The sequence below is a fragment of the Sceloporus occidentalis genome, unplaced genomic scaffold, assembly GCF_023333645.1.
Source record: "Sceloporus occidentalis isolate IW3139 unplaced genomic scaffold, rSceOcc1.0.p SCAF_3, whole genome shotgun sequence".
NCBI lineage: Eukaryota > Metazoa > Chordata > Lepidosauria > Squamata > Phrynosomatidae > Sceloporus > Sceloporus occidentalis.
This window is the reverse complement of record NW_028316983.1, coordinates 249280185-249294346: the sequence shown is the minus strand read 5'-3', so window position 1 is coordinate 249294346 and position 14162 is coordinate 249280185. Positions and strand designations below refer to the sequence as shown.

Below are 14162 nucleotides of genomic sequence, written 5' to 3'. Positions count from 1 at the left end.
GGAGGCTGTGGGTTAATGGCCGAAGGCAGGGGCTGTGTTAGGAGCAAGCACTGTCCCTTCCTGGCTGCGTTTTCTAGGAGCATCCAGAGAGCCATTCGAGTAGAAGCTCCGTTGGCACACCTCCCCGGGACAAGTCGCCTCAGAGAGAAGCAGAAGCGGCGGGTGTCTCCAAGCCCATCAGCACCAAAGAGGTGAGGGGCCAACACTGCAGGGCAGGTGGGAAGGGGTTGGTCAGTCCCTCTCTTGCCAGCTGCTGGCAGGGGCAAGGAGTCGCACGTGGGACCCATGCGTCTGGCTTTCCAAGAGAACTGCTTCTAAGATCTCTAGGCACCATGGAATCATGGACCGGTTCACAAGAGGCGCTTTGGGGTAAGGTGTTTGCCATTTGACAGGTACTGTTCCCTGTTGCTCCATGCAAGAAATCCCACCAAGGATGAAAAGGCAGTGTGTAACTGCACAACTGTCCCTTGGTTGGCGGAGGAAGGGGCTCTCCAAAGGGAAGGCCTGGGGCCAAGGGGGCTTCGGTGCCAACCTTCTCGGGTGTAAATCTCAACTTGAAAGGAGCCACCCGGGGTGCTAAACCCTCTCCCCCAAACAGGCTCAGACTGTCCCTCCCAAGTTCTGATTAAAACCCCAAACATGGGACTCAAAGCAGTTTGCAGTCTGGAAAGAGCCCTGGTGGCTCAGTGGCCAAATGCCAGTCCTGCAGCCCGAAGGTTGCGAGTTCGATCCCAAGCAGGGCTCCAAGATCCACTCAGCCTTCCATCCTTCCGCAGGTCGGTAAAATGAGTCCCCAACTTGTTGGGGGCCATTGGCTAAAATGCTGTGAACTGCTTGCTTGACTTCACCAAGAAGCAATATAGAAATTTAAAGTGCTAAAGTGCTACAGTTTAAGAGCACAGTAGAATTAAAAACTTACAAAACTGACAATTAAAATAGAATTAAACTATTACCATATGAAAACAGGTCATTTGTTTAAAAATCTAATGCAATTAAATATATATATATATAAAACACACTTAAAAACCATACACTAAAACAGTACAACACCCCCAGGATGTTCTTTAAAAAATGTCTGTTTTAAAAGCCCTGTCTGAACACAGAGGTCTTAACTGGTGGAAGGACCCCAAAGAGGAGGCCATTCTGGCCCATTCCCTGGGAAGGGAGGGCCAGAGCCCAGGGGCAGCCCCACAGAAAAGGCCCTCTTCTCGCGCATCCCCACCGACCGTGGGATGGAAAGAAGGGCCTCTCCTGAGGGTCTTGGGGCCCCAACTGGCTCATAGAGGGAGATAGGGTCTGCCAAATAGCCTGGAACTGATCTATAGAGGGCTTTATAGGTCATCACCAGCATTTTGAATTGTATCCAGAAACAAACTGGCAGCCAATGGAGCTATTTCAACAGTGTGCTGCATGGTCTCTATAACCTACCCCAGTTAACAGCCTTGCTGCAGCTCTTTGGACCAGCTGAAGTTTCTGAACACTCTTCAAAGGCAGCCCCAAGTAGAACAAGTTACAGTAGTCCAAATGGGATGTAACCAAGGCATGTACCACCGAGGCCAGCTCTGGCATCTCAAGGAATGGGTACAGTTGGCACACAAGCTTTAAATGTGCAAGAGCACTCCTGGTCACTACAGAAACCTGGGCTTCCAGGTTCAAAGCTGAGTGCAAGAGTACCCCCAGAATGCAAACCCGCGTCTTCAGGGGGAGTGTGACCCCATCTAACACTGGCTGGATCCCTATTCCCCGATCTGTCCTCCGACTGACCAGGAGCCTCTCTGTCTTGTCTGGATTAAGTTTCCACTTCTTTACCCTCATCCAATCCATTACTGATGACAGACACTGGTTTAGGACCATGACAGCCCCCTTGGATTGAAGTGGGAAGGAGGAGGAGAATTGGAGGTCATCCGCAAATTGATGGCCCCATAACCCAAACCTCTCCCAGCTGTTTCATATAGGTGTTAAAATAGCATAGGGGACAGAATTGAACCCTGTGGGACTCCACAGGCCAACGGCCAGGGGTCAAGCAGGAAGCCTCCAACACCACCTTCTGGGTTCACCCTTCCAGGAAGGAAGGGAGTCACTGTAAAACAATGCCTCCAAGTCCCATCCCAACAAGGCGGCCCAGAGGGATACCATGGTCAGTGGTATCTAAAGCCACCAAGTGGCCCTGCAGGACCAACAAGGCCACCCTTGCCCTGTCCAGCTCCCCGCGTAGGTCACCCACCAAGGTGACCAAAGCTGTCTCCGTCCCAAAAGCAGGCCTGAAGCCAGATTGAAATGGGTCCAGATAATCCATTTCATCCAGAGGCCACCAACACTCCTGGACTTTGCCCAAAAATGGGGTCTGATAAAAATCTGCCTTGTTGTGAAGAGGCATGGATTAGTCCCACAGACATGGAGAAGTGATACGATAATCAGATTTTAAGTATCTGAAGAGCTGTCATCATGTGGAAGGTGATTTGGGCTTGTTTTCTGGTGCTCTGGAGGGTAAAAGGGGCACTAATGGGTCCTAGATGTAAAGAAAGGAGAATCCTCTAAACATTAGGAAGAACCTCCTGAACGTAAAAATTGTCTGCCAAGGTGGCGAACCCATCTCTGTTGGGACTTTTTAGACCCATGTTTGATCATGGCTTTGGTTTAGCTTTTGGATTCCTGCATTCTAGACTCGATGGCCGCTGAGGGTCCCTTCTAACCCTATAATTCTATAAAGGGCCCTGGTAAAAATCTCCCTCAAGCTCTTTCTCATCCTTCATCCTTGGCCTCGTCATTGTCCCCATACGCCATCGTCCCCATACGCCTTCCCTTTGCTTTTCTTTCAGAGCCCGCCTGCGGTTTTCCTGACTCAGCTGGACGAATCCCAATATCCAGAAGAGCCACCATTCTTTATCTCGCCGTTTCTGGAGAAGGAGTGGTTCAAGGCACTTTTCCCGGAGGTGAGAGGAAGGAAGCCTGGGCTTTCCCCCTGCAGCAGCCTGAAAGACAAAGAGGACTGGGCTCCGGAGGGCACTGCAAAGGAGGCCAGGAATGGGGGGAAACGCAACGACAAGAGTCCACAAAAGTCTGTGTGACAGCAAATTTTAAAAAACGAATCCTTTGCTAAAAGAAACCTCAGGGTCGAATACACCCTACAATAGGGTTATTTCACTAACCATAAACAACTCCTTCTCGAGTGCATTTAAACCCGATATTGGGTTTGTACAGTCAGTGTTTCTTGAGATCATGAGATATCAAGGTAGCATGCAGCGCAAGCAACGTTAACAGTTTAAAACCATTCCAGACAAAAACAACAGGTCTAATAACATCAAAAACCCACCAAACAGCGATCCCTTTATTGGCCAACCAAAATGCACAATATACCTGTTGCACGCTTTCAAAGCTCCACTGGCCTCTTCCTCTTCAGGCAAGGTATTAAAAACCATGCAGGAGGCAAAAAACCCCTGAAGATGTTAGATGTTAGGCCTGCATTTTGCTGTTTTTATTCTCAGAAACAATGAAACAAAAGAAGACATTACTTATACAAATGGGGTCAAATTAACCACGTCGTTCTTGCTGTTGTTCAAAAACCCTAACAGTGATATCAAATCAAATTCTAGCACATCCCCAAGTATAAAACTGCAATAAGCATGAATTGTGAATGACTGCAAACAACAGCTAATTGCACAGACTCTGTAATTGTAGGAGCAGCCTATTATTTACAGGTAACTGGGGCCTATTAGTTTGGTTTGTTTTTGGTCTTGCTTCTACAGAATCACAGCATTTTGATGCCACAGATTTCATTGCCATGGCTGTGTCCTAGGGAATCCTGGCATTTGTAGTCTGTACTTGATGGAGAATTCCAAATCCCTCACAAAAACTGCCAATCCCAGGATTCCATAGTGGCAGAGGTGGAAAATGAAAGCTGCTGGAATTAGCCTGGGGTTGGGCCAAGTCAGCTGCTGGCATTTTTGCACTCTCTTTGTATGCAGCTTTGCTGTGAAAACCATCTTGATGCATGATGGCACCCCAGGATGCTCCTTTAACACCACTGGACTCACTCCAGGGGTTTGATCAGTTCTAGACCCAGGCTGGCAAGGAGGAAAGGTCCCTGGGAGGGGTCTGCCCCACGCCGGCTCATATCCCGCTACAGGACCATCTCACAGTCCCCACTTTTGGGTGGCGGTGGTGCCTTCTTCAGTGGCGGAGAACCATGGTCCCTGGAAAGGGGCCTTTGCATGCCCTTTGCCAGATCCCCCTGGCCCCCTTCATGCCTCCGCTCTCTTCTGCTTCCCCAGGGCTTCCCTCCTGAGGTGAGCATCAATGAGTTCTTGACCATACTCCTGGGCAACTTGGCTATCGCAGACTATGGCACCAAGACGGAGCTGGTGGGGGCCATTGTGACGCTGAGGGAGAAGCTGAAGGACCAGATGAAGGACATCCTCTACAAAACTGTCATTTACGTTCTGAACAGGAAGGAGGACGCGCCCGCCATGATGGTGAGGGCCACTCTCGGGGTTTGGGGTGCGTGTGTACACATGTGTCTGCACCCTGTTTCTTGCAAATCTGGTCCAGGCAACCTTCAGCCACGCCACCTGTGTCCATGTGTGTTTGTGTCCATCCATGTGGGAGAGGGACAGAAGCCAGCCTCAGTCTTGAGTCTCCCAGGTGTGGGCTGAACGCCATAGGGAGCTGCTGGGGATGTTTAGCCTGGAGAAGGGAAGGTTAAGAGGTGATATGATAGGCCTGTTTAAATATTGGAAATGATATCACATTGAGGAGGGAGCAAGCTTGTTTTCTGCTGCTCCAGAGAATAGGACACAATGGAACAATGGATGCAAACTGCAAGAAAAGAGATTCCAGCTCAACATTAGGAGGAACTTGCTGAGAGTAAGGGCTGTTCAAGAGAGGAACACACTTCTTCCTTGGAGATTATGGTGGAGTCTCCCGCCTTGGAGGTCTTTAAACAGGGGCTGGATGGCCATCTGTCAGGAATGCATGGCAGAACGGGCTTGGACTATATGGCCCTTCGTGGGGTCTCTTCCAAGTCTGTGACTGTATGATTCTATGAAGCTTCTGGTGCCCTTCACTGAGCAACCACTCAGAAGGAGAACTGGCCTTGTCCGCACTGGGCTTGATCTGGGTGGTGATGAAGCCCAGGGACATTTTAGGGGGAAAGAAAGTCACCTGCACAAAAAGGGTGAGGCGGGAAACTCTCATTAACAAGTAATTTAAATCCTGGGGTGGCTGAATGGTATACTCAGGGTGTGTAATCAGTGTTAAACCATTTTACAATTAGTTTCAATTAAATTCTAGGATCAGAACCAGAGGAGGTTCATCCTGTCTGCCCTGCGGATGCTGCTGCACGTCGACAAGGACCAGGAGGAGCTGATGGTGGAGCTGATGGCCTACTATGTGATCTCTCCCCCGGAATACAGGTGAGGGGCGGCTGCTCCCTGGGGCACCCAGGGGCTGCTCAGAAGTGGACGGCAGCCACCGCTCTTGGCCTCGCGGGAGCAGCTGGCCTTGGGTCATGTCCTGAGCTCCCTTTCCAGCACTTCCACTGCAGGATAGGAGCCCCAAAAGATGCTGGTTGGCAGGGAGAGGGGGGTTCATTTGTGAGAAAGTAAGACGATGAGGTCCAGGCTGTCTAAGCTGAGCTGGGCAACTGCGGCAGACGCCAGGGCCAGCTTTCTCCTCCATAGACCCGCAGCAGGTCACACTACTGCACTTTCAGGTGAAAAGGGGAGCCAGAGGAGATGGTTTTCACAGAAATGCCAGACCATCCTGGGATGCTTCCCTCAGGGTGGCTGCAGTTGTCATTGCAGCCAAAGCCCCGCATTGTCCCATCGCCAAGAGTGCTGCCAGACCTCCCTCTGCTCCTGTGCTTCCGCACATTCCCAGCCTGCCTCCTTGTCTTCCAGGGTGGCTGTGAAGGACCTGATCCAGGACGCAGGGGTGCAAGACCCCCACAACTACTTCTACAATGAACTGGAGTCCTGGCCTGTGAAGGAGGACGATGGCAAAGACGCGGCGCGGAGGATGAGCAGCCAGTGGCTGGGGAAGTGGATGCAGGAGCTCAAGGTCCCTCTTTCATGCAATCTTCCCATGACTCCGGAGGCGTTTGGGGTGGGAGCGGGTGCAGGGTGAGCCTCAGGCCCCAGGCTAAATGTCTGCCAGGACAGAAAGCAAGAGGCTAAATTACACAATACATTGTCTCTTCATTGCCCCCTTCTCCAGTATGGGGCCCTTGTACTAACACAGTCCTGGGCTTCCCAGTATTCCCAGGGTTATCATGGAGGCATTCAAAGCACAGTTTCCATTTACTTCTGACATATCTGGACCATAGGTTCTGGCCTGCAGAGCAGAGATGGCTGTGTGGGAAAACAGCAGTCATGAAACTCAGCTGGCTAAACCCGAACAGCTCCCGCTGCTGACCCTGACCCTTCCATGGCTGCAACCAGAGCCTTGGTTTTGCCAGCTGCGGTGGGCCTGGCTCTGATCAGCACTTTGCCTTTTCCCAGGAACACAGAAGTCTCCTTTTGGAGCAGGAGGTTCCAGCCGAAAGGAAATATCCTTCAGAGCAATTCCAGGAGCGGACATGGTGGAGACGGAGAGAAACGGTGAGTCCAGCCTGTGGATGTTGCCTGTTGGCCATGGGAAAGGGGTTGGATGTCGGAGCAGGGGTCTTGGTAAGGGACATCTCTTTGGACCTTACCACACGGGGCACAGAAGTAGGGTCAGTTCGCATTGGTCGATGCGTATTCGCGTTATATCGCATCATTCATTCAAACCCGCGCTCTCCGAATACGCTTTGCCGATTCGTATTCGCGTCATATCGCATTGTTCTTCCTCACCTGGGCGGCCTTCCGAATCGAGGTTTTGCGAATCGGTCAATGCGTATTCAGGCAAAGCGAGGCAAGTGCAGATTGGATCACCACACCAGCCCAATACAATGTGTATTGGCCAATTCGCATCGGCAGCCTTGCGCATGCTCTGTGGGGCTCTGAATGGGGGCAACATTTTTAACTTCCGGGGTGAAGAATGAGGTCACTGTTTAGCACGGTATATCGCGAGATTTGCTGCCTTTAGCCACTTACGAAAGGGGTATGCACCATCTGTATGTGTGTGTGTGTGTGTGTGTGTGTGTGTATATATATATGCACACACATAAATACATACATACTTATATATATACACATAGTGGTACAGCCAAAAGTGTGATGCCTTTTTTTATGTGTACACACACATTTGTCTGTATGAGTGTTTATATACACACACACACACACACACACACATATATATATATATATATACACAAACACACACATATATATACAAAAACACACTGTGCCACAGCCAAAAGTGTGATGCCGTATTTATATGTGTACACACACAGCTGTCTGCTTGAGTGTTTGTATATATATGTGTGTGTGTGTGTGTGTACACACACACACACACACACACACACACACACACACACACACAGATATACACACATATACACATAGTGGTACTGCCAAAACTGTGATGCCCTATTTATATGTGTACACACACAGCTCTGTGTGTGTGTGTGTGTGTGTGTGTGTATACACACACACACACAAACTGTGGAGCAGCCGAAAGTGTAATGCTGCATGTATATGCTTACACACACATCTTTGTGTGTGTGTGTGTGTATATATATATATACACACATATACATATACACACACACACATATATATACACATACACACACACACACACACATACAAACTGTGGAGCAGCCGAAAGTGTAATGCTGCATGTATATGCTTACACACACATCTTTGTGTGTGTGTGTATATATATATATATACACACATATACATATACACACACACACATATATATACACATACACACACACACACACACACACACAAACTGTGGAGCAGCCGAAAGTGTAATGCTGCATGTATATGCTTACACACACATCTTTGTGTGTGTGTGTGTGTGTGTGTGTATACACACATATACATACACACACACAAACTGTGGAGCAGCTGCATGTATATGCTTACACACACATCTTTGTGTGTGTGTATATATATATATATATACACATATACATACCCACATATACATATACATTCCCCCCTCCCCGGACACAAAAGGTTTCTGCTTTATCTCGTTCAGTGGGGAAATGACTCCCCAGCCCCAGCGGTTGTGCTAAAAGGGGAAAGGGCCACCAGAAGGAGAAGGGGGAAATTCCAGCGCAGCATCATGGGAGATTTGTAACCGGTGGTCTTCAGGAGAACCAGCGGATTGGATGTACACACCAGCCAAAGCAGCAGAGGTTCCGCACTCGCCATCAATACGGATCCAGCCGATCCCCTAATTTAGCGTACTCGGAAAATGGAGGAGCCGGCTGCCTTCAGTTCGGAACCCAGCCGTGAATACGCATTGGCCAAAGCATATTCACATTATATCGCATTGGTCAATGCGTATTCAGAGCTCACAGGTGTGGAATACCAATACCATATAATGCGAATACGCATTGACCAATGCAAACTGACCCTACTTCCGCACTCAAAAAATCCCTGTGTGGTAAGGTCCTTTGTCTCTATTCCGCTTACCTGCCCTTTTCACCAAGGGGTCCCCGTGTTTCTCAGACCCCAAATCACCCAGATGTCTTTATGCAATACTCTTTTGTAATGACCAAACCTCTAGCTAATTAACACAATACAAATAGAATAACAGTTTGTACATAGTCATCACCATTGATGCCACAATGTGTAAATGGCATGAAGTGCATTTAACAACATCAAAGTGGCATCTTACTCTTTTTGACCCAGATGGACCTCCAGGAGCAGCCAGAGAGGACCTCCTCCCTTGAGAGCTATGAAGAGGTGAGGGGCCAGCAGAGGAGCCCCAAGAAGCCAACCCCGAGGGCTGGATACCTCAAGCGGGCGGCTCCTTCTTTCCAGGGATGCGGTGTCTCTTCCTGTTCCTGCAGCTTCTCTTTCTTCCATTTCAGGGATCTACCTCTCCCTTAAATGCCTGTAGGAATACCTATCCCTTGGTCCTCTGTCTCATGTATTGACCATTTTACAATGATCTATATAAAACCAGCGTTTATATGCTACAGTAGTTCTCTGCAATGGATACAGGACTATAGTCTGAAGACCATTCCTTGCTGAAGCTCATAATGAGGTCTAGGTCTGGTCAGTTCCTGGATGGGTTGGAATCATAGAACTGGAAGGGACTGCAAAGGCCATTGGTCCAACCCTGCCTTGCAGGAATCCACAGCGAGAGCATCCATGAGAGATGGCCATCCAACCTGTGTTTAAAGACCTCCAAAGGAGGATGGCCACTGCCTTCCGAGGCAGTTCATATCCTACTGTCGAACAGGTCTTACTGCCAGTGCTTTCTTCCTAATGTTTAGGTGGAACCTCTTTTCTTGCAAGTTCCTTGCAAGGCCAGCCCTACCATTTGGCAAAGTGAGGCAGCAGGCCTGTAACCCACTTTAAGCGACCTGCTGCCCTTAGCTTTGGTAGAGAACCTGTCTCAAGGGTTAGAATATAAGTGTCAGTCCAGTCACCTTCCATGGAATGGAAAAGGGGAGCCATTTTGTTCCTGCCCCAAGCAGAAAAATGCCTCGGCACTTTGCTTCCTAATGAGGCAAAGTGGGATAGGAAATGGGATGCTTCAAATCCAGCCCAAATTAAATTCTCCTAAAGAGACAAAACAGTTGATGTTCTTGAAATTCATTGTCTAGTCCATATCAGTATACTTGTTCCTTTGCATTTGCTAGGGTTAGAGGCACAAGACCCCCAACGTGAATATGGAAAAACCTCAGATAACAAAAATAAATCATAATTAATAAATAAATAAATAACAAAAATTTATTTCTATCCCGCTTTTGGCCAGGCAATCAAAGCGGCGTACGACAGGTTAAAATACATCCATATACCTGTATACATAATACCCCCTTAAAACAAGATTAAACAATGTAAGATTAAAAACTACACATTAAAACCGGCTAAGCTAAATAAAAATCATCCTGGGCAGAGTTCACTGGATGGGAGTCTTATTTGGGGCCAAGCATTTATTCTGGGAAGGCTTGCCGGAAGAGATCCGTCTTAATGGCCTTTTTAAAGCACTCTAGGTTGGTGATTTGACGGATCTCGTCCGGCAGCCATTCCATAGATTGGGAGCAGGCTGCAGAGAATGTCCTCTGGGAGGTCGCCGTCAACCTGGTCTTTAAGGGCTGTAATAAATTCCTCCCAGAGGACCTGAGGGTACGGGGCGGATTGTATGGAAGCAGGCGATCCCTTAGATAGGTTGGGCCCAAGCCATGTAGAGCTTTAAAGGTGATAACCAACACCTTGTACTGTGCCCGGAAACCGATAGGCAGCCAGTGGAGTGACTTCAGTATTGGTGTTATATGGTCACTCTTTGCTGTTCCTGTGACCAACCTGGCTGCCATATTCTGTACCAGCTGGAGTTTCCGGACTAGGCACAAGGGTAGCCCCTGTAGAGCGCATTGCAAAAATCAAGTCTTGGGGTTACCAGCACATGTACTACAGTTTCGAGGTCACCCTGTTCCAGGAAAGGGCGCAGCTGGCGTATCAGCCAAAGCTGATAGCAGGCACTCTTGACCGTCACATTCACCTGATTCCTCATCTGAAGCGACAGGTCAAGAAGCACCCCCAGACTGCGAACACAGTCCTTTGAGGGGAGTGTGAGCCCCTCTAGGACTGGAGGTTGCAGCCCAATCCCTGGTTTGGGGGCCCCTATCATGAGTACCTCCGTTTTGTCTGGATTCAACTTGAGCTTGTTTTCCCTCATCCAATCCATTACTGCCTGAAGACCCTGGTTGAGGGAGAGATGCCATCTGTCATTGTTGCTGATGACCGGGACATGGAGAAATATATTTGGGTGTCATCAGTATATTGATAACACCCAGCCCCATATCCACGGATGATTTCTCCCAGCGGCTTCATATAGATGTTAAATAGCATCGGGGACAGGATGGCGCCTTGAGGGACACCACCATTAAGCTCTGTTTTAGAAGAGCGACTGTCCCCGAGCATCAACCTCTGGAACCTCCCCGAGAGGAAGGAGCGGAACCACTGCAAAGCAGTGCCTCCAATTCCTAACTCTCTCAGGCGTTCCAGAAGGATATCGTGATCTACTGTATCAAATGCCGCTGAGAGGTCCAGCAACACCAACAGGGTCACGCTCCCTCTGTTGATGGCTAGACGGAGGTCATCAGTTAAAGCCACCATGGCAGTCTCCTCTCCATACCCGGTCCTGAAGCTCATTCGAAATGGATCAAGAAAATCGGCTTCATCCAAGACCACTTGGAGCTGAAGAGCAACTGCCCTCTTGATCACCTTGCTTAGAAATGGCAGATGAGAAACAGGCCTATAATTTTCCATGTCCAGGGGGTCCAGGGAGGGTTTTTTCAAGAGCAGTCTAACGATAGCTTCTTTCAAAGTGGATGGTATATGACCCTCCCCAAGGGAAGCATTGATGATACGTCTGAGAAGTGCCATCAATGCCTCACCCCCCGGACAGCCAGCCATGATGGGCAGGGGTCAAGAGGGCATGTTGTCTTTTTTACCTTTCCAAGGATCTTATCCACGTCATCAATACTCACAAGCTCAAACTGATCCAGTTTAATCTCATAAAACACTGAGAGGACACCTCTCTAGGAATCTCTAGGTCCTCCAGGGCAACTCTGTGGTCAACGTCCAACAGACACTGACCATAGAACTGCAATGGAGGAGCTACAAAGGCCTAATAGAGTCTTCTCTCTAGGAATAATCTCTAGGTCTTTTGGTGCAACTTTTAGTTAAAGTTGACCATGGAGTTGTGCGGGAGGACCTAGATATTCCTAGAGAGAACATATTAACAAAATCTGTGAATAATCAAATCCACAAATATCAAAGCTGCAAATATGGAGGGATGAATGTAATTCTGTTGTTTTGCTATTAACAGTGCCAACAGAACGCCTGCTGCTTTACATAATACAAGAGGACAAGTCCCTGTTCCAGGGAGCTTAGCTTCTAATGTTTCACAGGGGAAGTTAGTTCAAAGCTGATATCTCATATCTACTGTCTGGTCTGTTGTCTCTTTGACTCAGGAGCAGAGTGATGGAGTGGAGGTCTATGAGAGAGAGCCAGAGCCAGAGCCAGAGCCAGAGCCAGAGCAGGAATTCTCTGAAAGCTATGAAGAGGTGAGCTCTACAGATAAATCTCTTGGAGTGGTTGCTTTCTTTCCTTCAAAAGATTTGACCAGTGACAGTCAGTGATCTCTTCCTCCTCCCTTCCTTTACCTACATAGCATGAATGTGTAGATTATAACTTACAATAGTTATCACTTGCAATGTCCTACACAGACAAGTCAAAGTACTACACCTAAAAAGGGCCATTCTACTGGCCCAGAGACCTATCAAGTCCAGCAGTTCTGCTTCCCACTGGGACCAGTCCGCAAGCAGGACTGGGAGGCAACTGCCCCTTCCTACGAATTGGTATTTAGAGGCACAGGTAGGGTTGCCATATCCCGGCGGCCCCCGTGACAATCACGGTTTCGGGGGGCCCCTCCCGGTCCCGGTCCGGTTTGGGCCCCCACCCGTACCTTGTTCCCGGTTTGGGGGCCACTCCAGCCATTGCCGCTGCTGCTAACGCAGCTTCTGCGGCGGCAACCCACCTCCTCCTCCGGCTCCGCCTCCCTCCTCTTCCTCGGCGGGCGGCAGAAGCGCCGCCGCCATCGCGCCCCCACTGGAAGGGCTTGCGCGCCGCCCAGGCCTCAGCAGGGGCCAGGGACAGCGTGCGCGCCTTCCATACTTCCCTCCGTGCGCGCGCGCGCCTGCCTTCCCCGCTTCTCTCATTGCGCGCGCGCCTGCCTTCCCCGCCTTCCTCCGCGCGCGCGCGCGCGCACCTGCCTGCTTCCTTCATAAGGAGGAGGAGGGGGGAGAGGAGGAGGAGGAGGAGCAAGGAGACGGAGGAAGGGTGCCTGAACTTAGGCCAGGGGCCAGGGCAGAATTGGGGCAGAGGAGGAGGAGGAGGAGGAAAGCTGAGTCAGTGGCCATTAGGTCTGCCTTGGTTTTTTGGGGTTTTTTAATTATTTTTAAATATATAAAATACTTATTTTATTAAATTTTTTAAATTTTTATTATTGCTTTTTATTTTCTATTTTATTAATTTTTATTATTGCTTGTTTTTATTTTATTTTATTAATTTTTATTATTGCTTGTTTTTATTTTATTTTATTAATGTTATTATTGCTTGTTTTTATTTTATTTTATTAATTTTTATTATTGCTTGCTTTTATTTTATTTTATTAATGTTATTATTGCTTGCTTTTATTTTATTTTATTAATTTTTATTATTGCTTGTTTTTATTTTATTTTATTAATTTTTATTATTGCTTGCTTTTATTTTATTTTATTAATTTTTATTATTGCTTGCTTTTATTTTATTTTATTAATGTTATTATTGCTTGCTTTTATTTTATTTTATTAATGTTATTATTGCTTGTTTTTATTTTATTTTATTAATGTTATTATTGCTTGCTTTTATTTTATTTTATTAATGTTATTATTGCTTGTTTTTATTTTATTTTATTAATTTTTATTATTGCTTGCTTTTATTTTATTTTATTAATGTTATTATTGCTTGCTTTTATTTTATTAATGTTATTATTGCTTGTTTTTATTTTATTTTATTAATTTTTATTATTGCTTGCTTTTATTTTATTTTATTAATGTTATTATTGCTTGCTTTTATTTTATTTTATTAATGTTATTATTGCTTGTTTTTATTTTATTTCATTAATTTTTATTATTGCTTGTTTTTATTTTATTTCATTAATTTTTATTATCAAATATATACACCCCTGCCTTGTTTTTTATTTATTTTTTCATTATTTTTTATTATTAAATATATGCAAGTGCATTTTCTGTGTATTTATGGTGTTTTGAATGCTAACAAGTCTGCCTTTCTTGGCCAATTATAGTGGTGGTGATGATGATGATGATGATGATGATGATGATGGTGATAATGATGGTGATGGTGATATTGATATCAGAAAGCCTCTGAGGCACGGCCAATGTAACTTGCTTATGTAATTTGCTGTGATTTTTACAAACTCATGCGCAGTGAAGAAAAACCACAGTCCCTTGCCCAAGTACACACTTCTGAGAAGTAAAGTTGAAC

At 47.1% G+C, this 14162-nt stretch overlaps 1 protein-coding gene across 1 annotated transcript in view; it reads left to right on the top strand.

The window, feature by feature from the left end:
- Positions 1-14162, top strand: part of WDR97 (WD repeat domain 97) — a 52844-nt gene that overhangs the window by 32594 nt on the left and 6088 nt on the right. Inside the window, exons 19-26 of the mRNA XM_089518199.1 lie at positions 78-191; positions 2820-2933; positions 4272-4472; positions 5290-5411; positions 5898-6057; positions 6498-6596; positions 8793-8846; positions 12089-12181. Coding sequence (XP_089374325.1) covers positions 78-191; positions 2820-2933; positions 4272-4472; positions 5290-5411; positions 5898-6057; positions 6498-6596; positions 8793-8846; positions 12089-12181 — 957 coding nt within the window. The remainder of the gene's footprint in view (positions 1-77; positions 192-2819; positions 2934-4271; positions 4473-5289; positions 5412-5897; positions 6058-6497; positions 6597-8792; positions 8847-12088; positions 12182-14162) is intronic.